The following is a 24,435-nucleotide window of genomic DNA, read 5'->3' on the forward strand; positions in this document are numbered from 1 at the left end:
TGTCGCGCAGGCCCCATTAAGCCAATGAAGCAAGACGTCAACAAGGCACTGTGCAAGATGGTGGTGACTCCATAATTATGTGGGCAGTGTTTAACTGTAGTTTTCTGCTACTTAGACACCATTTGCAGCCGTTCATGGACTTCATGTTCCCAAACAACGATGAGATTTTTACAGGTGACAATGCACCCTGTCATCGAGCCATAGTTGTTCACGATTGGTTTGAAGAACATTCTGGAAAACTGAGTGAACGATTTGGCCAAGCATATCGGCAGACATGAATCCTATCGAACATTTGTGGGACATACTCGAGAGGTCAGTTCGTGCACAAAATATTGCACCAGTCGCACAGTCACAATTATGGGCGGCTACAGAGGCAGCGGTCCCAGCATTTCTGCAGCGGACTTCTATCGACTTGTTGAATCCATGTCACGACACTTTGCTGCGCTACGCCGGGCAAAAGCAGGTTCAGCATTGTATTAGGAAGTATCATATGATTTTTGTTACCTCAGTGTGTATTGTTAGGCACGTCCTGAGACCTCTTGAGAAAATCACCCAGTGATGCTCTGTCTGGAAAATGGAAATAAACCATAAAAAATATCATCCAATTTTGTACACTATCAAGCTCAAGCGACCAAATTACTAACACAACTGGTGGCACGGAGACTCAGTCCAGTGCATTGAAATTGCTATAGACATGAAATTGACTTGATTATCGCTCATAAACAGTTGAGTCAACAAGATTCGCGCTCTACTTCACCCAAGATTTGCGCTATGCTTCATCAGTTCTTCTCGCTCTTCAAGAGTGACAGAATATCAGACGACGCAAAACTAACTAGCTGGCATGCCATCATACTTCTGGCCATCTTGCGCTGTTCGGAAGTGTCGTCAGCGGCCGCTGGCACTAGCACTAAACGTCTGCAAACTCTAAAAAACAAATTACTTCCAGTTACAGCCATGCTCCCCACTATATCCTCAATGCTCACATTATGGAACACCAAGTTATTCAACAAAAGTTCATAGAATTTTATGCGAAAACAAAGTCTTCTCTCCCTAATCTCTCAAATTAATTATGCCAAAAACCAGCAAATTCTGTCCACAAAAATCTAAGATGACCCTCAGACGGCATTTTAGGAGCTGACACATTTATAGACGACACAAACAGAAACACTATGCACTGACCAACAAAACGCATTTCCGACTCATCTGCAGCACTGTCAGAAGTCGGGCAGCCGTAAAGCCCAGTGAAGCTTCCTGTCTACAGATAGCCACGATAGCATTCACAGGAAAAAAAATCGTCTGAGGTCCTTTGTGACTCTTGGCAAACCGCTGCTCTCTCCTTTTCTTAGGGCACCTATGTACGATAACGACCTGCGAATGTATAGCGATCTATCTTGAAATGGACATGCACTCGAGTGGATTATTTTCATTGGGACTTGCACGACACCACTGAGTACTCCTGGGTCACGACAGCATTCTACTTCCTGCCTTTTGAGTATTATTGTTGAGTTCATTAAACGTCAGACTAGCTTCGAAATTGACAACATCACTGCTTAATAGACTAATAAGTCAGCAAGAGCAGTTGGTTTGTGGAAATGCAGCATGTCACTGGTTAGCTTCGGCAGTTTCCTGGTATGTAATAATTTTGAGTCAGCAATATGTACTAAAGCAGGCAACAAAATCTTAAAGAATATGTGAACAGCTAGAACAGAGAAGTAAAATGCAAGTTCTGTTTAATTAACTATCGTGGAACGTTTGATAAACTATTAGCCTCTGTTTGGCTTTATTTTAACCTTGCCTCCTTCCCATGGTGAAGAATAGGTACATATGTGCAAATCTCAGATTTTCTGAGTATCCGTTGACACGTATGTGGATGTAATTTAGTGCATAATTACGGTTGAATTTGGAAAAGGTAAATCTTAACAGGCATAATGGCAATTATTTGCTATTGACAATCAGAAAACAGCGTGCCCCTTTTAATGCTGAGTTAAATTTGAACTAATGTGCAGTATCACGTCTTTGGACTTGAAAAATTTTACACTTAGACCAGTCAGCACCAAAGCACGGAACATAAAATTTTAATTCAGGGCAGCTTTGATACGCAGAGGAATTGATTCAAACGGAGTGGAACTAACATGTTACAGTGTTTAACGAATTTAAATAAATTACCAAAGCAATTTATAATGTGTAATTCACTGTAATCAAAGCGCTTTGGGAATAAAATTACCACCTACCAAACATTCAGGCTAGGAGTTTTTCTTCGGAGAACTATTATTACAAGTCCGATAGCATATTTACGGAAAAATATGAGCTACGAAGGAAGAAGCCAATGCACAAAATTTCTAGGCCATAAGATTTTGACATCGTAGTAACGGCACTATATATATAGTTCAGTAACCCTAGAGCTTTGTGCCGGCGTACTAAAAATTAACATCACAAATTTCCATTTCTATGTGTTGTAATAAATTTGAGAGATACGCGTAAACCTTCGTAACCCGGAAGGAGTAAATACAGTGTGGCTATAATTAAACTTCACTGATTGAGCCGGTTTGTACGAATAACCATTTACCGTATGGATATCCACTTAAATAAGAGCAATTTTCAGACTGTGCACTGCAGGATTTGCGTTGTTGGTAGTATTAGTGTCATGACTTGCCTTTAGACGCCGCTACTGATACGGTGATATAGGGTTGAAACACAAGCATCAATGTAAATCACAGTTGCAGGCAGTTTACATTGGTCTGGACAAGGTGGGCAAAACTGTTTTATCAAAACCACAGCAGTAGTGGTTGTGCTCTTCGCCAGCATCGACGCATGAAAGGAGTACGGAGAAGTTATCTTTCCGCACTGGAATTTGGCATTAACTTAATTGCTCCTGGGAGAGTCTGACGGCCAGTTACACCACAGTTTTTTAAAGAATTTACTGTTGCCACGGCGGAGAATCCTGAACGGAATGTGCGAACTTCAAGCAATGCACGAGCTGCGTGTGTCATGACAGCCGGTCCACCATTGGAGAAGTGCTGCGAACAACTGTCAAACGGTATCTCCAGGGCGGTTGCAGGCTGTCGTGGATGCAGATGATCGTCACATCGAGTAACGTTTGTAACCTGGAGCGCAAACATTGTATTAACAACTTTTACCCTCTCATGTGGAAATCAAAATGTGTTTCTTTCGATGGTTTACTGGTTATTCCCTTTATTTCTCTTCCGCATGTCCTTAAAAATGTTTCAAGTTTCTTTGTCCTACGACCAGCGATTTTTCATGCGGGCCCTCTCAAGTAGCGAAAGTTTAATTATAACCGCCCTGTATATGAGTCATTAAAGATTCTCAACGTCGCTGTTGACTGTTTAATGGTCCTTCGTTTTCTCGCCTAGATAAGGTGTAAGCTATTAAGTAAATAGCTTGTCGATACTGTTAGACAACAATTTAGTAGTGACGTGCCAGAAAATTACTTCATGCATGGAAGAGTCTGTAAAGTAATTAACCTAAGGCCCTCGAACACATTAGTTACCGCACCGTAGCTGTCTAAATCCCCAATTCTGAACCAACGAAGCGTGATCCATGAAGCGATCAGAACCGGATGATGTAATTTGTTGAAAGTTTCACGTATGTTCCTCATTCATCGAAGCAGATGTTCCTAGATTGAAGACTTTCCTAATGTTTTGGCTTTTTTGAAGTCAATTTAGAAATCCATGTACAACACAATTCTGTCAACTGTCACATCTGTGTTATACTCAAGTTCTGCACATTTTGTTGTCCTACGATTCAACTGATTTGATTTCATAGCTGACCTTTCCTTCTACGGTATTTGTACACGGACACTGTTACTGAGGGCCCTGGAGATGTATGGGCTGTATTATCACTTTCCCCCATTGTACTTCCGATAATTTGATTGTGAACAATATTTTTATTTAAAATTAAATTTTTGTGACTTCGAATTCAATTCAATATCGTTACAATGTCTAATCTCAGGCATCAAATTACTTTGTTTGCTATATTTGAGTTTGAACTGGCTACAGAGTGGGGAAACACACCTTATATACTGTATATGTTGGCGTACGCTAACTGGCACAGCATAGTCAATCGTAATTTACTCGTTTCGGAACACATGATATCGGTTAACTACAGATTGTATTTATTTATTTTATGTGTCCAGGACATATACAAAATAGTAAAACCAATAAAAAATTCTACCGTGCACTACATTGTGACTGGCTGCCTACAACCAACTACTGTCCCCAAAATTTATCAAATTATGGGTGCATCGCTACCTGACATCTGCATAAGAGTCGCAGAAATAGAGGAAAAGGAGCGGGAAATCGACCCCAGACACCTGTTTGGATAAGAACAACGAAAACCTAAGACCAAGTCAAGAAGGGGCTTCGTGCACCAGCATTAGCAATTCCATCAGCACCTGGAACTCCACCAAAAAGCTATGAAAGCCAACCTCATAAAGTGAGGCTTCGTGACTTAAGATGAGTCCTGCGAGTGTGGTGACCTGCGACACTCACAACAGCTCCTAGCCTGCAGAAATCGGACTGATACTTGCACCACAGAAGATCTATATGCAGCAGCTGATAAAGTCGCCGCCAAGACAGCGGAATTCTGGAGCTTACGGCCCATCCAACACAAAATTTAAAATGTTGACATCCGGTTCAAAATGGTTCAAATGGCTCTGAGCACTATGGGACTTAACTTCTGAGGTCATCAGTCCCCTAGAACTTAGAACTACTTAAACCTAACTAACCTAAGGACATCACACACATCCATGCCTGAGACAGGGTTCGAACCTGCGACCGCAGCGGTCGCGCGGTTCCAAACTGTAGCGCCTAGAACCGCTCGGCCACCCCGGCCGGCTATTGACATCAGGTAATCACATCACTAGCACGATCAGAATTATGTAATGTAATGTCGCGTGATGTCAGGCTTGTGAAGGCAGAAAAACATCAGTTCAGTCTCTTGCGACTTGTTTACTACATCTCATATGTAGCATGTCATAATTTTTCCTCTCTGCTTCTATAATTACTCATAGGGGAAGGTGGGGTAAAGTGGTCACTCTAAGTGAAGTTGAATTTTCATGAAATCATGGATATTAACTGAAGCTTGTGGCATATACATCTCGACTCTACATACTGTAAGGTATCACTCCAAATGTTTATAGGATATATAAACGTTTGTCTGAATGCTTACATAGTGGCCACTTTTTCCTACCTAATGGGGTATAGTGGCCAGACCTCTGCCACCATTCCCTAATAGTTTGTTTAGTTTTATAAGAATGGATAGGCTTATAGTTTTTATTTCACCATTGGTTGTTATTAGAACAATAACACATATGAAAAAGAAATGTGTCGCAATCCATTGTTGGCACATAAAGGTCAACAATACTTAATGATATAAACAGAGAAATAAACGATTAATCATGGGTTACTATTTCAGTCTAATTCATTCACAATTTATCCACTCAGAAACATCATTAAGTCATGTACAAAATTCGCTCATGAAGTTGTCATCGTCGTCATCACATTTAGCGCACAGTTCATGAGCCCAGCGTTTACAGCTCTGACATCTTACCCACCCAGTCTTTGCCTGCCACTTCAGAATCTTTGTTGAGACGATGTGGTGTTTTGTTGTGCTCTGCCAAGTGGAATGCTAATCGCTTCAGGTCATACACTGTTAATTCCATAAAATTTCTTTTATGGTATTCATTGGTTTCCTGTTACCTCTGATAACCCTATATAACAGTTTCTTATTTCCTCTACTGTCCTCCTCCAATTTCTGAGTGAATATCTTCTATGCCTTGGAACAAACTGCGCCATGAAGAATTGTCTTCGTAATCACTTCAATTACGCAGCGGTCAGCACCCTGTGAACTCGAAGTTCTTTGTTTCTGTATACTTACCTACTTACTCACTGGTCATACCGGACTCGAGAGTCCATTACCGCAGCAACGTATTTTCGCCATCTGTCCCTGTCTTGGGCTGTTTCCTTCTATTCTCCTTCAATACCTAGGCTCCTCAAATCGGCCTTCACATTGCCCTCCCATCTACGCCTCGGTATCCCCACGGGACGTTTTCCCTCTAGGTGCCCTACCAGTACTCTGAATGCTGCCCTGCCCTCATCCATTCGAGTTACGTGACCCGCCCATCGCAGCCTATGTGATTTAATAATACTGATTATGTCAGGGCTTGAATAGAGTTCGTGAACGTCTTCGTTATGCAGTTTTCGCCGCTCTCCGCTAATGTCATCCCTTTTTGCTCCGAAAATTTTCCTCAAAATTTTGTTTTCAAATACTCTAAACGGCTTTTCATTTTGCACAGTGAGAGACCAAGTCTCACACCTATACAGCATAACTGGTAGAATAATAGTTTTGTATATTCTAATCTTTAAATTTCTAGACAATATCCGTGATGAAAGTAATCTATTCAGTGAGAAGTAGCACGCATTTCCCGCCCGTAATCTCTACCTCAGTTCGGATTCAATCTTATTTCTCGAAGTGATGTCCACGCCTAGATACTTAAATGTGTTCACTTTTTCAAACTGCATGTCTCCAACTCTTAACATTTTCTGATCTACTGCTGTTGGCATTCTAGTAGTAACCAGGTATTTAGTTTTGTCTTCACTTATCCTTAGACCTACATCTTCACTAGCCTTGATTAACGCATTCGCATTTGCTGTTACAGATTCTTTCCCATCGCTAATGATGTTTAGATCATCTGAACACCCTAATATCTTAATATTTCCATTTAACTCCACACCCTCTGAATTATCTGCTGCCATTCGTACGTTATATTCTAGGACTAAATTAAAAAGTAGCGGAGACAGGGCATCTCCCTGCTTAAGACCGTTCTTTATTACAAATTCTTCTGACTCCAATTTCCCCACGCGTACTCTACCTTTTGTGTTTTTCAAACTCACTTCTATAAGTCTAACATACTTCTTTGGTATTCCAAGTTTCAAAAGAATTCTGTACAATTTTGATTGCAATACTGAATCATATGCTTTTGTAAAATCTATGAAAAGATTATGAACTGGTTTATTGTATTCCCATTTCTTTTCCAAAATTTGACGTAGGGTGAATATTTGGTCTAAAGTTGATCTGTTCCTCCGAAAGCCGGCTTGGTAATCCCCCACAATTTCATCTGCATATGGTGTAAGCCTGCTTAGCAGAATATCCGAGAAAATTTTAGAACATACTGGTAATAGCGATATGCCTCTATAATTACTACAATCCATTTTGTCACCTTTCTTAAAAATTGGGATCAGAATCGACTCCTGCCACTCTTCAGGTATCATCTCTAAGTTCCATACATTAGTTATCACTTTGTGAACTACTTCCACCAATTTCTGTCCCCCATTTTTAACTAATTCTGCAGTTATGCAATCTGACCCTGGTGCTTTGTGGTATTTAAATTTGTTGATTGCATCTCTTACTTCCTTTAACGTTGGCTCAGGTATCTGGGGTTCTGCTGTATGTATTTCGTACGCCTGCTCATTTCCTGCTTCCTGGTGTACATTTAATAGATGCTCAAAATGCGCCCTCCATTTACTTAATATAGCACTGGGGTCTGTCAGTATTCCCCCAGCATCCCCTCGAAGTGCATTTGTCCTAGTCTTGAAGCCCTCCCTATACCCATTTATGTCTAGGTAAAGTTCCCTTATGTTTTTTGTTTTACTGTTTGTTTCGATTATTGTAATTTGATTGGTCAAATAATCCCTCTTCTTTGCCCGTAGCCAACGACCAACTTCCCTTCTCAAGTTCAAGAACTCCTCTCGTTTTCTGTCTCCAATTCTATCCCAATCTAATCGCGCTTTTCTCCTTTCCTCTACCAATTTCTTGCTTTCCTCATCAAACCACGGTTTCCTCCTGTTCTTCTTAATTGTACCTATTGTGACCTTCGCTGCCTCTTTGATATTATACCTCACAGTGATCCACTGTTTATTTACATCCTCGTCTTGATCTTCGTGTGTCCTGAGAGCATCAAACCTATTTGAAATTTCTATCATGTACCTTCTTCTAAAGTTTTCATCATTTAGCTTGTCATTGTCGAACCTAACAAGTTCTGCATTGTGACACCTTGATGTTGCTGTAGATAGCCGTTGGTGCATTTTGGCAACTACAAGAAAATGATCAGAATCGCAGTCTGCTCCCCTGAAAGTCCTAACATTTTCTATACTAGTGTGCCATCTTCGATCAACAAGAACATGATCAATTTGGTTTCGGGTGTGTCCATCCGGAGAGACCCAAGTTGCTTTATGAATGTTCTTCCTTTTGAAATACGTGCTCTCAACAATCATGTCTTTTGAAACAGCAAAATTAACCACCTTTGTGCCATTATCATTCGAAATGTTATGCAAACTTTCTTTCCCAATTGTAGGCCGGAATGCTTCCTCCTTCCCAATCTTCGCATTAAAATCACCTATGATTAATTTTGTATCATACGAGGAGAACTCATCCCACAGTTGATCTAGTTCTTCATAAAAGCAGTCTTTAACAATCTCTTCAGTGCGTGTACATTAATTACTATTAGTCTATTCCACCTGCTGGACAACACTATAACTGATAGTCGGTCACTAATGAACCTTATATCTCTGATTGCATGAGGCACTTTTCTCTGTACTGCGAAACCTGTTCCGAAACTGTGAGCATCCGCACCTTCATAGAAAAATGCATAGTTACCCCTCTTTATGCTCCCCTCCCCCTGCCACCGAGTTTCTTGAATAGCTGTAATGTCTACATCGTATCTATCTGATTCGTCTAATAATGTCTGGAATGTTCCTGGCCTGTTCAAACTTTTAACGTTCCATGTTCCCAACCTGAAAGTTCCTTTCGACCTGAATCTCTTCGAAGTAGGTTCCGCCCGGAGATCCGAATGGGAACCTAGTTTACCTCCGGAATATTTTACTTCAAAGGGACTCATGACCTTTAATGTTGCTGTTTGTTGATGGATAGATTTGATAGTAAGAGAAGAAGAAACAGGGATGGTTCATCACGCCATCGCCTGCTCCCCACCGGCTGTCCGCGACTGCTTATTTTTTTGTATTCGCAGCTACCCTTCATATCTGAAGCCCGTATCCCCTATCCGCAATCTGAGGACGCGCTGTGCCGTGGTGGTAGGGGCCCATGAGACAGTCTTTGTTTCTGTATACAACAAGAAAATGCATTACCATGTTAACTCTTTGATTTCACACTCCGTGGTATGGACTAAACAATCTGTGCTGTCTACAATCGAAAACGCTACATTTATGTCGTGCTCATCATAGTTTTAAACTTAATGAGAGAAAGTGCTGTTCTGGCTAATGAGCAATGCGGCACGTGCAATTACTATTCTTTAATCACGGTAAATGTCGAAATCATAAACGTTGCGCCGTTCAAACAAAAATTTTTCACTGGCGACAAACAATGCAAACCCGCAGCACGACAATCTCTGTGTTCTCTTCGTTCCAGACTCTTTGTTGTTGCCTGCCTCTGTCGACCTACTGATATAATTCCACATGACTCTTACATCTCGCTCAGATAATACTTCCAAAGATTCTAATTACATCGATTTATAGTTTTATACAAAACTTTTACGAGGCCAGAGAGAATATTTCGAATACCTGACGGGGTTGGGGCCATACTCCCCTTCAAAGTAGGCCCCTTGTGCTTGCACACACTTAGCCCACCGATCCTTTCACTGCTGGAAACACCTCTGGAAGTCTTCTTTTGGAATAGTGTTCAGCTCCATCGTCGTGTTCCGCATTACCTCTTCTCTACTTTCAAAACGGGGTCCTTTCATTGGCGTCTTCAATTTTGGAAACAACCAGAAGTCGCAAGGAACCATTTCTGGAGAGTAGGGAGGTTGGCGAACAGCTGTAATTCCATGTTTGGCCTAGAAATTTTGGAACAAGTGGGATGAATGTGCGGGGGCGTTGTCGTGATGCAGTTGCCAGTTTTTCGCTGTCCACATGACTGGTCTTTTGCGCCGAATTGCGTCATGGAGTCGCCTTGGAACGGCTTGATAGTACTCCTTTGCCACTGTTTGTCCTTCCAGTGCGTATGCGTGATGCGAAATTTCACGGACATCAAAGAAGACAGCATCACCTTGATTTTGCTTCGCACCTGCCTCACTTTCTTCGGCCTTGGAGACTCGGGATGCTTCCACTGCGACTACTGTGTTTTTGTTTCTGGGTCGTACCCGTACACTCACGACTCGTCTCCAGTTATCACGGTGTTCAGAAACCCAGGATCAGTGTTGGTGGTGTCCAGAACGCCCTGTGCAACTTAAAAATGGATGTCTTTTTGTTTCAGCGACAACAACTTGGGCACGAATTTCGCAAACGCTCGGTGCATGTTCAAATTATCAGGCAAAATTGCGTATGCAGAATCTTTATTCACTCCAACCTCTTGGACAATCTCCCACGCGGTCAAACGACTATCTGCCATTACCAGATTTTGCACCCTCTCAACAACAGCTGCTATCCGAGCAGTCTGGGGCATGCCAGAGGCTGGTCACTGGCCGCTAATGTGCGGCCGTTTTTGAATGGGTTGAACCACTCCTTAATTTTTATTACACCCATCGCATCTTCTTCAGGCTGAATCCTACGAATTGTTTCGCTTTGAAAATCATCAAGCATTTGACAAAATTTGATGCAGTATCTTTGCTCAACTCGTCCAGTCATCTTGCGAGAATCAGTAATCCGACGAACACGTTGTGTAGAACCTCACTCAGCGACCGACAGGCAGCGATTGACGCGCTGGAAGGCAGATACAAAATTCACGCATGCGCATAAAAGTCTTCCTTTACGGGAAAATCAAACGTCGGATATGTTTTTGACAAACCTCGTATTTCATCTCACTCTGTCCTTTAAAAAATGAACTCACATAACGCGTTAACAAATAAGAAGGCATAGTACATCTGGATAAATGAACATGGCAGTCACATTCATAGCAACTACATTACGTAACCAGAAACATAATTGTACGGAGAGTTATATTTACAAAACCCATTCCGAGACAATGTTTTCAGTGTATCACGAAAATAAAAGCACGTAAAATGTAAAAGAAAATATAGGAAAAAGAAAAAATCTATCTCGTTCTGTAATATTATACTCGCAGTGTCAATCAGCAATAAAGTGCAGCTTTTGTCGTCCTTCATTTATTGTATTGAAGTGAAAGATAACCAACGATATGAATCCCCGTCATTTGTTACTTGAGCCTTGAAATATAGATTATAAATATGATCATGTAGTTTAGTTACCCTTATCACATTCTCGAAACATACAGTAATAAATTATACAGTGCAATAAAAATAACGCACACAGCCTAAATTTATGCATATTTTGTCGTTGTTAGCGATATTATAAAACCAAAGTCACTATTGTTGTCCCACTAGGTTTGAATGAGGGGACATATTTCTTTACCGTGTTATTTCAAGCTTCTTGCCACACATCTCACACAGACAATAATTGGGTTGTCAGAGGTAAAATTTATATCAGCTCCTCAACCAGAGAAAAGGTTAACCATCTGCCCACTGGGTGGAGTGTAGAATCACTCACCTGTCCTACTTGCCTTATTTCACATGCGTGATGTAGCTCAAGTTTTATCCCCAGTTATTCTAGCTTATCACGCTTGCAGCACTGGAGGAGTCGCCTGCTCCGTGGTACGTACTACCTGGGTGGTATTCCACCCGACCTTGTTAATGCCCTTCCAGTCTGCCTTGTGGGCAGAGGGCTAATGCTTGCTGTGTCTGTGGAATTCGATAAGCCACACATACCTTCTGGGTTGTACCTAATGCAAGTCACCACAGAGAGCTCAGCTGTGCTCGCCGAGTTTGGGTTTGAAAAACTCTGGTTTTCTGAGCTGCGAACCCAAGAGAGGCGGCATAAGAAGGTCCCTCGCAGAGCTGTTGCCAGGCAACAGTAGCCTTCTTCAGAGCTCTGACAACGTGAAGCTGTTGCCATAGGGAGGTTTACAAAATCTCATTACGTTATTGCTTGATGTAGATCCGTGAAGCTGCTACGCCAAGGCCGCTGCAACTGTCAGGGGCCAAGACGTCGATTCAACAACGTGAGTACTGTCACGCCTCCATAACCCTACACTCTGTACATGCTTCGACGACAACTGGCTCGCCGTTGGAACGTTGTGTGTCACAGGGAACGGGAATCTTGGCTTAACCAGTCGGATTGCGAGAACGGCACAAACCTCTACGGAAGCCGCTCTTAGTGTTTACTGCACGCCACTGGGGTTGATGGCTAGTGAGGCGGAAGTCGTTAGCATCGAACTCTTTCAGTGCCCGCTTCACTCCGTTGTATAAAACTCACCCAGTCCAGTGGGCTTCATTTTGAAGGGCATTTATTTCCCTGGCGTCTTGTCGGCCTAAAGTGGCTGATGACTATGGAAAACAAAAATCCTCAAATGAGTTTCACAGAGGAAGATCGCGCTGTAGTTCTCCTTTAAGCCGTCGCACTACCGACCAAATAACAGATATGGAAATAAGTAACCTAGGGATAGAAAAATAACTGAAATCTCTCAACAGAGGAAAGGCCTCTGAAACTTATGGGGCACTAGTTCGATTATACATAGAGTACGCGAAATAAGTTGTACCTCTTCTAGCAGTAATACACAGTAGGTCTCTGGAGGAGCTAAGCGTTCTTAATGATTCTAAAAAAGCGCTAGTCATTCCCATTATCAGGAAGGGTCTTTGAACAAATGCGCAGAACTATAGGCCTTTGCGTTTGGCGTCTGTATGTTGTAGAATTTTGGAACATGTTTTTTGCTCGTATATTATAACATTCTGTAGACCGGAAATCTCCTCCGTAGGAATCAAGATAGGTTTCAAAAACGGCGATCGTGTGAAACCTAGCTCGTTCTGTTCGGCCACAAGCCCAGAAAGCAGTAGGTGCACAGGTAGATGCCGTGTTCTTTAACTTACGGAAGGCGTTCGGTGCAGTTTCGGACTAATAAACAGAATACGAGACCACGGAATATCAGACCAGTTGTGTGACTGGACTGAAGAATTTCTAGCAAACAGAATACAGCATGTCATTCCCAACGGAGATGTAAAAGTAAGTTCGGGGGTACACCAACGCAATATATTATTCGACCATTACTTTTCATTGTGCATGGAAATGACCAAGCGGATATCGTCAGAGTTCCCTTAAGGCTCTTTGGGTTGACGCTGTTGTAAACAGAGAAGTCGCCACGTTGGAGGATAGTAGAGAAATACAGAAAAACCTGCAGAGGATTGACGCCTGGTGCAGGGAGTGTCAGTTGACCTCCAACATAAATAAATGTAATATACGGCGTGCGTACAAATAGAAAAACCCGTTACTGTATGATTACACGAATGCAGACCCCTGCGTACTGACAGACAGAAAGACCTGTTACTGTATGATTACACGACGATTACACAATTGCAAAACAATCACAGGAGGTAGTTACTTCCATAAAGAATATAGGACAATGCATGAGGGGCGATCTGAAGTGGAACGACCACATAAAACTAATCGTGGGTAATGTAGATGCAGACTGAGATTCATTGGAAGAATCCTCAGGAAACGTAGTCTGTTAACAAAGGCGGTAGCTTACAAATCACTCGGTCGACCAGTACTTCCATACCACTCGTCTGTCTGGAGTCTGTTTCAAATGGGTTTGGTGAAGTAAGTAGAGAACATGAAAATAAGTGTAGAACGTATCATTGCAGGCTGATTTAGCAAGCGTGAAACCGTCACAGCGATCCTCAGCTACCTCTGGTTGCAGAGCCTCCAACAGAGGTGTTCTGCATGACAGAATGGTTTACTATTAAACGTTCAGAGAGCGTACGTTGCTGGAAAGAGTCAACGAATATATTGTTTCCTCCTACGCCTATCTCAGGAAAATATCACGAATATAAAATAGTCGTTCTTCCCGCGAAACATTGGCAACTGGATTATTGCTACTGTCTCTTTCTTTCTCTCTTTCAGGCTGCTGTCTTTTTCTTCAGCCATCATTGTCTCCTCCCCACACATGTCCTTGGGGAATCTTTGTTCAGGGTTTTGCCCCCGAGACTAGAAAACTTCAACAAGTAGGTGTGGGGGGATCGAGATAGAAGAGAATATTTTTCGTTTGCAGTCTTTCTCGGCGTATTCCACTGATTAATTCTTCTCGGGTTATCAGCCGAGTGGTGGCGTCGTCTTTTCGCAACGTTTCTGGCGAAGGTGATGGGTACGAAACTCATTGAAACGTTTCGACAAGACGACGCCACCACTTTGCTGATAACGCAAGAAGAATTCATCAATATTTTTCAAGTTCACCAGCCTAGGGTGGGGGTGGGCGTGGGGGTCGGGGGGGGGGGGGGGGGTGAGGTGGGGCGGGCGGTGTCTAGAACCCCCAAGCGTGCCTTTGTATGGTCTTCACTCATATTTCTTCTTCATTTCTAATGTTTCCACTCTCATTTGCTCCCACCGCTGTTTCCATCCATCTCTCTTTCTCGTGTACTCCCAATATCTCTCACTGACGATTGCGGACTCCTCTCTCTTTCTTCCATCGTCACTGTCTCTCTGCTACTCACTTTCGGCTGAATAAAGCGTGAATATTTTCACACGCTAAAACTTTTGTTGAGGGAGACAGAATGAGGGCTGAGGCAGGTTATTCGCCACTTTTCTCTCAGTTTTTTTAAAGAAGAACACATTCGCCGTTTTTCAGCTCCAACAGGAGTATTTCTCATGTGGTCTCCTTTTGTCACTGTGTACAATATCGTATGCTGCTTGTATACAACGAATTCTGTTTGTATACTTCGAACATTCACGTCCTTTCACACACTCTGAGGTGACAAAAGTCACGGGACAGCTGTATGCCCACACACAGATGACAGTAGTATTGCCTACACAAGGTATGGAAAGGCAGTGCATTGGAAGAACTGTCATTTGTACTCAGGTGATTCAAGTGAAAATGTTTCCGACGTGATTATGGCCACACAACGAAAATTAACAACTTTGAATGCGGGACTGGAGTTGGAGCTAAAGGCATGGGACAGTCCATTTCGGAAACCGTTAGAGAATTCAGTATTCCGAGATCCACAGTGTCAAGAGTGTGGCGTGAATAGAAAATTTCAGGCATTGCCTTTCACCACGGACTTCACTTAACGACCGAGAACGGCAGCGTTTGCATAGAGTTGTCAGTGTTAACAGACAAGAAACACTGCGTGAAATAACTGCAGAAATCAATGTGGGACCTACGAGGAATATTTCCGTTAGGAAAGTGAAGCGAAATTTGCCGTTAATAGGCTATGGCAGCAGACGTCCGACGCGAGTGCCTTTGCTAACAACGCGACATCAACTGCAGCGCTTCTCCTGGCCTCGTGACCTTATCAGTTGAATCCTGCACGACTGGAAAACCGTGGCTTGGTCAGATGAGTCCCGATTTCATTTGGTAAAAGCCGATGGTGTGGTTAGACACTGCAGCAGACCCAACGAAACCACGGACCAAGTTGTCAACAAGGCACTGCGCAAGTTGGTGGTGGCTTCATAATGGCATGGGCTGTATTTACATGGAGACCATTTACAGCCATTCGTGGACTTCATGTTCCCAAACAACGATGGAATTTTTATGGGTGACAATGCGCTATTTCACCGAGCCATAGTTGTTGGCTATTGTTCTGATGAACGTTCTGGACAGTTCGAGCGAATGATTTGGCCACCCACATCGCCGACATGAATCCCATCGAACATTTATGACGCACAATCGAGTGGTCAGTCCGTACACAAAATCCTGCTCTGGCAGCACATCCGCAATTACGGACAGCTATAGATGCAGCGTGGCTCAGTACTTCTGCAGGGAACTTCCGACGACTTGCTGAATCCATGCCACGTCGAGCTGCTGCATTGCGCCGGAAAAAAGGAAGTTCCACGCGATATTAGGAGGTACCCCATGACTTCCGTCAGCTCAGTGTATACAAACAAGAAATAAGTCCACACAATATAACATTAACACAAAATAGTGTTCCACCCAATGCAAATTCACTTTAAACTCCCCCCCCCCCCCCCGTGTAGAGAGGGGCGGCTATGAACCAGTATGGTGCGAGCGAATGGTGGAGGCGAGGAGGCAGCGTACGAGGCTCCAGAGAAAGGCAGCAGCGAGGGTAACAAGTTCTTTATTGCTGCGCTGCGTAATGGTACGTCGGGTCAGTGCCATCAGTGGACGGCTTCCTGCTAGACTGACTGCTTGCAAGCCCCGCAATGCAGTGCGCCAGCTGTCACGTTACATAGCCGGCTGCGTGATTTGCGCGCCAGCGGTGTGTACTCAGCGATGCATCTGCTACGGCCCCGGGAGGCGCCTCGGCTGCGTCACGGCAGGGGATGCTTCGCAATGATGCGCCCGCCCTGCGGCGGCGGTAGACATCGGATGTGCACGGTGAGTGGCCTGTTGCCCCTGGGCAGGAGTCAGCCAAGCTGCTGGAGTACACGTGGGACGTGCTGCTGCGCCGTGCACCGAGTCTGGGAGAGCTATTGCCCTGCCGTGGCCTCGAACCACTGACTTTATCGGCAGCTCCACGTGGCGACCTCATCTGGCACAGCTGTGTCGTCCTATTAGAGCTGCAAGACTGATATTAATTGCTTTACAAAATGTTCAGTACTTATAGTCGATACAACTGTACTTGTTGTCCGTAACTCACTACCATCACATATCCTAAAACACCACTACAACTACCACTGCTAGTGTGAGAATGTGCCTTTTCCCACAAGTTTGTGCAGTACCACTGATTTTCCTGCCTGGCAACACTGCATCAGACTTGTTGAATTACAGTGGCGATATCTTGCACTCGCCCACTCGCAGCGCTGCTGTAACACACTATTGTGCCCGTATACAGGGTCCAATGGGTGAGGTGCAGATGTTTCTATTGGTGACTGAGGGCGGTGTACTGAACAACATTACATCAGTATTTACTTCATCTGCAGACTAATAATCATAGACATTAGAAGTAGTATGCGTTTAGGTTGGTTAATTCCTCCAGGCGTGTGTGGCAAGAGCAAGACATTAATGTTTATTTTCCCTGTGCACACTTCAACACATGGCTATGTGTTGAAGTGTGGATACGTGGACGCCAAATAGTTAGTCTATACTGACAGGCGTAATACACTTATTCGTTGAGTTGCGACCACGCAGAAAACATCAGGTAGTAAATTATGTGCCTTGTGTATGGGAAGACAGTTCAACGTAGACACGAAACAGCGAACGCACTGCTCCTTGTACATATTAAGGTACCACATATAAAAACATCTGCATTTATAGCCGTTACACTCCTTATGGTCGGTGCAGTACACTATTTTACATACATATGCATAAAATTTTTAGGATACAGCTAGAGCATACCAACAAATGCAGTTTTTGATTTGCAGGTACAAAGAATTTTGTATGACAAAATTAATTTTTGTGAGACACTTCCACCACCAGGTGGTACTATCGAATAATTTCGGGCATTACAGTCTGTGTAGGCGTGAAATGCCCATCGTACAGAGACAGTGTGTCATAAAGTATTACATGTAAAAAAAATGGCGACTAAAAACATAGTCTGGTGAACTCAGAACACTTGTGTTGACCCTAGAATCCTCGCCATATGTTCACTACATCAGTTAAAACTACCTTAGGCCTCAGACCGGATATTTAGTTCATCTTTTACTTGAGTAAGTATGGCTACTTTGAACCTCTGCATCGCGGTAATGGATGGTGATATCGCCAAAAGTTGAATGGTTCCTCGAATGAAATTGTGGAATGTGGTTGAATGTTGTGACGGGCGGCACTTCCAGCTATAAGTTTGGTAGCGTGAGGGCAGATGGAAGGCAGGGGGGAGGGGGGGGGGGGGCATGTAGACACAGGAGAGTATACTAGGGTAGGAAGCATGAATGAAATGACTGGGTGGTTGTTGATGTCACGTTTATGGGAAGTGCAGGAAATTCGATATGTATGCGCCATGTAAAGTTGGTGTAATATACAAAACAGTAAAAACGATGAGTATATTTCAGACTGGCGTGTAATGTGTGCTTGCAGGCTCGGACCAGTTAAGGTGCCTCTGCACGACTCCTCACTGCCGGCAGAACGGGCGCAACTTCTGCCTGACGAGCAACAAGTGCTACACGCAGTTCCTCTACAAGGGCGATGGTTCAGACCCCGTCAGCTGGGGGTGCATCACGTGAGTACCTCGCCTCTGGCGGCCGCTGCACTTCATGTTGATGACAGAAGGTGCCAGATCCAAGTAGACCAGTGAACTACTGGCAATTTTTAATACGCATGTAAAGTGTCTGTCGTGGTGTGTGGGTGTGTGTTTCTTATAGCACAGAGAGCTGGCTGTCTGGTTGAATGCATCATGTCACCTTAAATGTTATGCCAGAACAGATAAAATACATAAACATGTTCATCTAACCCTCCCATTTCACGTATGGAAAATGGGAGGTATATATCCCCCTCTACTGCACTGGCATGCAAGAACTCTGTCCATGAAATTCACTATGACTACGCCACAAGTTTCCACATCCAAATTGCTGACAACTTGTCGAATTTCCTCCCTTATGAAAGAGATGTTTCCGAGTTTAATGACATACACCACTGACTTAAGATGACCCCCAAGAAAACAGTCACAAGGAGGTAATTCACAGACCTTCGTGGCCATTGACGATCAGCATTGTGCGAAATGAGGCGATCCGGGAATTGGCTCGTGGAACAACTGAATTGTTTCGTGGGAAGTATGACAGGTTGCATCTTCCTGCTGAAACCACAGCTCTTCAATGTCCATTCCATTCAAATGAGGTCACAAAAATTCCCTTCTCATCGTACATTATCGGTCTCCATTGTTTGTCACAGCTTGCCCTATATCTTCAAATATGCCGCACTAAATTGTCACTCGTTTCCCTTTCTTGGATTATTCAAAGATTTTCTGACCTCCAGCATACGGTAGTTCTGTTTATTCACAAAACCATTTGTTATTCACAAAACCATTTGTGTGGAAATGTGCTTCATCACTGAAGATGATTTTGTTTGCGAAGCTGTAGTCCTCCTGCCTTCCTGCTGTCGTCCTCTCAGAACCCAGTCAACAAACTGTCGTCTCTTCTGGTGATCCATCACTTTCAAATGTATTTTATATGGGTGGTAATGGAGATAATGCCAGAGAAGTCTCTGTACAGAAGAAGTGCTTCAGCCCAATTGTTAGGAGTGGTGACGAATTGATTACATTGGGCTAACAGCCGCACTGTCAAGAATCACCACGACATTCTGCTCACTTCGGCCTGAACGACGTCTCCAAGGATTTTTAAGATTTATAGTTGAATCCGTCTCAAAGAACTTGTAATAAATTTGCGAACTGTTGATCTTTCGGTGCCTCATTACGCCCCAAAATCGATCGAAGTCACCTGAGGCTGCAGCATAACTTGCTCCGTTCTGACGAACGTTTTCACGATTAGCATACGTTGCGCACAAATGAACTGCTCTATTGTTAGACGCCGAATGCCAGAAATTCAAACTGAGTCAACAATCGGAATGTTCCTGGAAATAGAAACGAATCAAAACTGTCACCAACTGCCAAATAAAAATTCATCGGCCGTTTCAAAGCTTGCGCTCTTTTAGAACCACCCTTTAGCTGAGTACCCGACTATGCCTGGAAGTATATTTATTTCATTCTTCTGTTAGTCCATCTCCGCCTCCTCCTACTCCTTCCCCTTCTCACTGTCCAACCGCTGCTCCCCCTCTCTCTATCTCCTTCTCTCTCACTCCATCTCATCTTTTTCCTTTTCTCTATCCGTTTCCGCCGGTCGGTGTGGCCGTGCGGTTAAAGGCGCTTCAGTCTGGAATCGCGTGACCGCTACGGTCGCAGGTTCGAATCCTGCCTCGGGCATGGATGTGTGTGATGTCCTTAGGTTAGTTAGGTTTAAGTAGTTCTAAGTTCTAGGGAACTGATGACCACAGATGTTAAGTCCCATAGTGCTCAGAGCCATTTGAATCATTTTTTTATCCGTTTCCTCCTCCCCCATTCTCTGTCTACCTCCTCTTCATCTCCTACTCAGCGAGGTGGCGCAATAGTTAACACGTGGACGACGGCTCAAACCCGCGTCTGGCCATCCAGATTTAGGTTTTCCGTAATTTCCCTAAATCGCTCCAGGCAAAAGCCTGTATGGTTCCCTTGAAAGGGCACAGCTGATTTTCTTCCCCAAGCTTCACTCAATGCGAACTTGTGCTCTGTCTCTAATGATCTCAATGTCGACGGGACGTTAGACCCAATCTTCCTTCCATCCTTTCCTTCCTCCTCACACCTGCACACCTGTACCCTTCTCCTCTTTCCCCCTACTCCTTCCCACCTTCCTTCAACAAGATATCACCACCACCCCAACAGTGAGCAGTGGTTCTTATGTGCACAGTATTTCTTTCCAGATAGCAGTTATTATGTGTAGCAAGTTTGGTTGAAATCGGTGCTGGGGTTTAGGACGAGCTTTTTACTTGCGGGTTTGGCAGAGTGCGCACATGTCACATATATTTAACATGTGTCATATTTGTTTGTAAACATATTTCAACTATGTCTGTAGCGTGTTTCACCGTGCGGCTCGATATTTAGAATGTCATATCTCCTGAGGAATGTGTCGTAGAATGAAATTAATTTTGCAGGTACGTTCAGTGGTATATTTCGATACTGTAAGCGAAGTGTATCGTGAACACAGTAGTAAATAAGTGATAACTTAAAACTTCATACGTGATATGCTGTAATTTTGCTGCTTGAACAGCGAAAATATAGCAAGCGATAAACTTTTTTCCTTTCATCATTTTGTGGGCGACGTCAGCAAGAAAGAGTGTGGTAAAGGTTTGCTGTAAGTCACCAAGTGCTCTCGTTCTCAAGTACTGGATGACTGAAGTCTGGGAAAATGCGTGTCATGAGCTACACTTCATTTCCATCCCCACCTCTTTTATAGGTACGCGGTTCTTTATCCCCACAGAGATTCTTTCCAGACAGTAAGTGATGTGTGTATCAGGTTCAGTTGAAACCGGTCCAGTGGTTCAGAAGGAAATGTGAAATATAAATACACACACAAAATACACAAATTTTCATAATACACTGAAGAGACAAAGACTCTGGTACACCTGCGAGCACGCAGGAGTGCCGCAACATGACGTGTCATGGACTCGACAATGTCTGAAGTAGTGCAGATGGGAATTGACACTATGAATCCTGTAGAGCTCTCCATAATTCCGTAAGAGCACGAGAGGGTGGAGAACAGCATTTTGCAATAATGTTATGTCTGGGGAGTTTGGTGACCAGCCGAACTGTTTAGACTCAGAAGAGTCACTCTGTAGCAATTCTGGACGTGCAGAGTGTCGCATTATCCTGCTGGAATTGCCCAAGTCCGTCGGAATGCACAAGAGACATGAATGGACGCAGATGATCAGACAGGATGCTTACGTACATGTCACTTGTCAGAGCCGTATCTAGACGTTTCAGGAGTCCTATATCATTCCAACTGCACAAGCCCCACCATTACAGAGCCTCCACCACCTTGATCAGTCCCCTGCTTACATGCAGGGTCCATGGATTCATAAGGTTGTCTCCATACCCGTACATGTCCATCCGCTCGATACAATTTGAAACGAGACTCATCCGACGAGGCGACATGTTTCTAGTATCAACAGTCCAACTTCGGTGTTGATGCGTCCAGGCGATGCTTTGCGTCATGCAGTCATCAAGGGTGCACGAGTGGGCCTTCTGCTCCGAAATCCCATATCGATGATGTTGATTGATTCACACGTTGACGCTTGTTGATGGCCCAATATTGAAATCTGCAGCAATTTGCGAAAGGGTTGCACTTTTGTCACGTTGAACGATTCTCTTCAATCGTCGTTGGTCTCGTTCTTCCAGGATCTTTTTCCGGCCGCAGCGATGTCGGAGATTTGATGTTTTAGCAGATTCATGGTATTCACGGTACACTCGTGAAATGGTCGTACGGTCAAGTCCCCACTTCATCGTTATTGCGTCGATTATAACACCACGCACAAATTCACTGAAATCTTGATAACCCGCCATTGTAGCAGCAGTAACCGACCTAACAACTGCATGAGACAATTGTTGTCCTATGTAGACGTTTCCGACCGCAGCGCTTTATTCTGCCTGTTTACATACCTTTGTATTTGAATACCTATACCTATACCAGTTCCTTTGGCGCTTTAGTATATTTATGGATTTTTCCCCTCTTTTTCGTTTTTGGTTCTCTGTCCTCTCAAGTTGCACCATCGACGGTGTAAGCGTTTAGATCAAATATTCCTGCTTCAGTGTTTTTTTTAATCTTTTCCCACTTGGCTACATCATGCTCTTTGGAAGAGTACTTTAGACAACAATTAAACATCAAAACTAAATTCAGCTTCATTCGCCATCCAAAAATGTAATGAAAAAACATTACAGCAGATCCCTATGTTTAGCAACTGGAATACATTTTCATCTTATAAGGGGTGTTACTTACATAGTTGCAAATTAACACCTTTTGGAAAAAAATATACCATTGGAAAGTAGAGAAGCTTCACTCTTCGAACAGAATTACGGCAAGGCCAGATATTTTGATACGATGCTCATGTGTACCATAGATACTCTTCCAGTATTGTGGTTCTAACTTCCTACAAACATTGCAAATTCTTGTAGAGGGTGGAGTGCAATAAATTAACAGTGAATCACATGGCCTTAGTTTTTAGAAGCTGGAAACAGATGCCAGTCCTACTGAATAAGTTTATAACACTCGGGCTGCAAGTTCGCGCCAAGTATGAAAGTAGTGAAGTTCATTTGAATGAAACTGCAAACGGTCGCCAGCCTGATTAGGCACAATAATTTGAAACATTAGGTTTAAATAAAAATGAAACTGAGTTGCTAAAGTGACTTTCATTATTACTCCTTTTAAATCGTGCAATGAATACACACGACTGCCGGACGAACAGAGTAGTGGGTAGCAGTATTTACTATTTCCACAAATCAGCAATCATGGGAAGTTACATGATATTTCCCTCATAGCAATAATAGTTACTGTCTCAAACATTAACAATTCAGCACTAAGATGTTACTCAAGAAAAAATGGTTCAAATGGCTCTGAGCACTATGGGACTTAACGTCTGAGGTCATCAGTCCCCCAGAACTTAGAACTACTTAAACCTATCTAACCTAAGGACATCACACATATCCATGCCCGGGGCAGGATTCGAACCTGCGACCGTAGCGGTCGCACGGCTCCAGACTGAAGCGCCTAGAACCGCTCGGCTACAACGGCCGTTGAACTGCACAGCAGATGCTTTCATACTTCCCATCGAAAACGTTGAAGCAAAGCACGTTTTGACGCGCCGAGTGGGGTGTTGCATTGTCGTGCGGGAGAAAAACGCATTTGTTTAACTTTCCATGCTTCTTGTTCTACACTCCTGGAAATTGAAATAAGAACACCGTGAATTCATTCTCCCAGGAAGGGGAAACTTTATTGACACATTCCTGGGGTCAGATACATCACATGATCACACTGACAGAACCACAGGCACATAGACACAGGCAACAGAGCATGCACAATGTCGGCACTAGTACAGTGTATATCCACCTTTCGCAGCAATGCAGGCTGCTATTCTCCCATGGAGACGATCGTAGAGATGCTGGATGTAGTCCCGTGGAACGGCTTGCCATGCCATTTCCACCTGGCGCCTCAGTTGGACCAGCGTTCGTGCTGGACGTGCAGACCGCGTGAGACGACGCTTTATCCAGTCCCAAACATGCTCAATGGGGGACAGATCCGGAGATCTTGCTGGCCAGGGTAGTTGACTTACACCTTCTAGAGCACGTTGGGTGGCACGGGATACATGCGGACGTGCATTGTCCTGTTGGAACAGCAAGTTCCCTTGCCGGTCTAGGAATGGTAGAACGATGGGTTCGATGACGGTTTGGATGTACCGTGCACTATTCAGTGTCCCCTCGACGATCACCAGTGGTGTACGGCCAGTGTGGGAGATCGCTCCCCACACCATGATGCCGGGTGTTGGCCCTGTGTGCCTCGGTCGTATGCAGTCCTGATTGTGGCGCTCACCTGCACGGCGTCAAACACGCATACGACCATCATTGGGACCAAGGCAGAAGCGACTCTCATCGCTGAAGACGACACGTCTCCATTCGTCCCTCCATTCACGCCTGTCGCGACACCACTGGAGGCGGGCTGCACGATGTTGGGGCGTGAGCGGAAGACGGCCTAACGGTGTGCGGGACCGTAGCCCAGCTTCATGGAGACGGTTGCGAATGGTCCTCGCCGATACCCCAGGAGCAACAGTGTCCCTAATTTGCTGGGAAGTTGCGGTGCGGTCCCCTACGGCACTGCGTAGGATCCTACGGTCTTGGCGTGCATCCGTGCGTCGCTGCGGTCCGGTCCCAGGTCGACGGGCACGTGCACCTTCCGCCGACCACTGGCGACAACATCGATGTACTGTGGAGACCTCACG

At 44.0% G+C, this 24,435-nt stretch overlaps 1 protein-coding gene across 1 annotated transcript in view; it reads left to right on the forward strand.

The window, feature by feature from the left end:
* LOC124606241 overlaps positions 1 to 24,435 on the forward strand; it is a 473,911-nt gene that overhangs the window by 304,729 nt on the left and 144,747 nt on the right. The window contains exon 2 of the mRNA XM_047138215.1: positions 18,001 to 18,142. Coding sequence (XP_046994171.1) covers positions 18,001 to 18,142 — 142 coding nt within the window. The remainder of the gene's footprint in view (positions 1 to 18,000; positions 18,143 to 24,435) is intronic.

This window comes from Schistocerca americana, chromosome 3, assembly GCF_021461395.2.
Source record: "Schistocerca americana isolate TAMUIC-IGC-003095 chromosome 3, iqSchAmer2.1, whole genome shotgun sequence".
Classification (NCBI taxonomy): domain Eukaryota; kingdom Metazoa; phylum Arthropoda; class Insecta; order Orthoptera; family Acrididae; genus Schistocerca; species Schistocerca americana.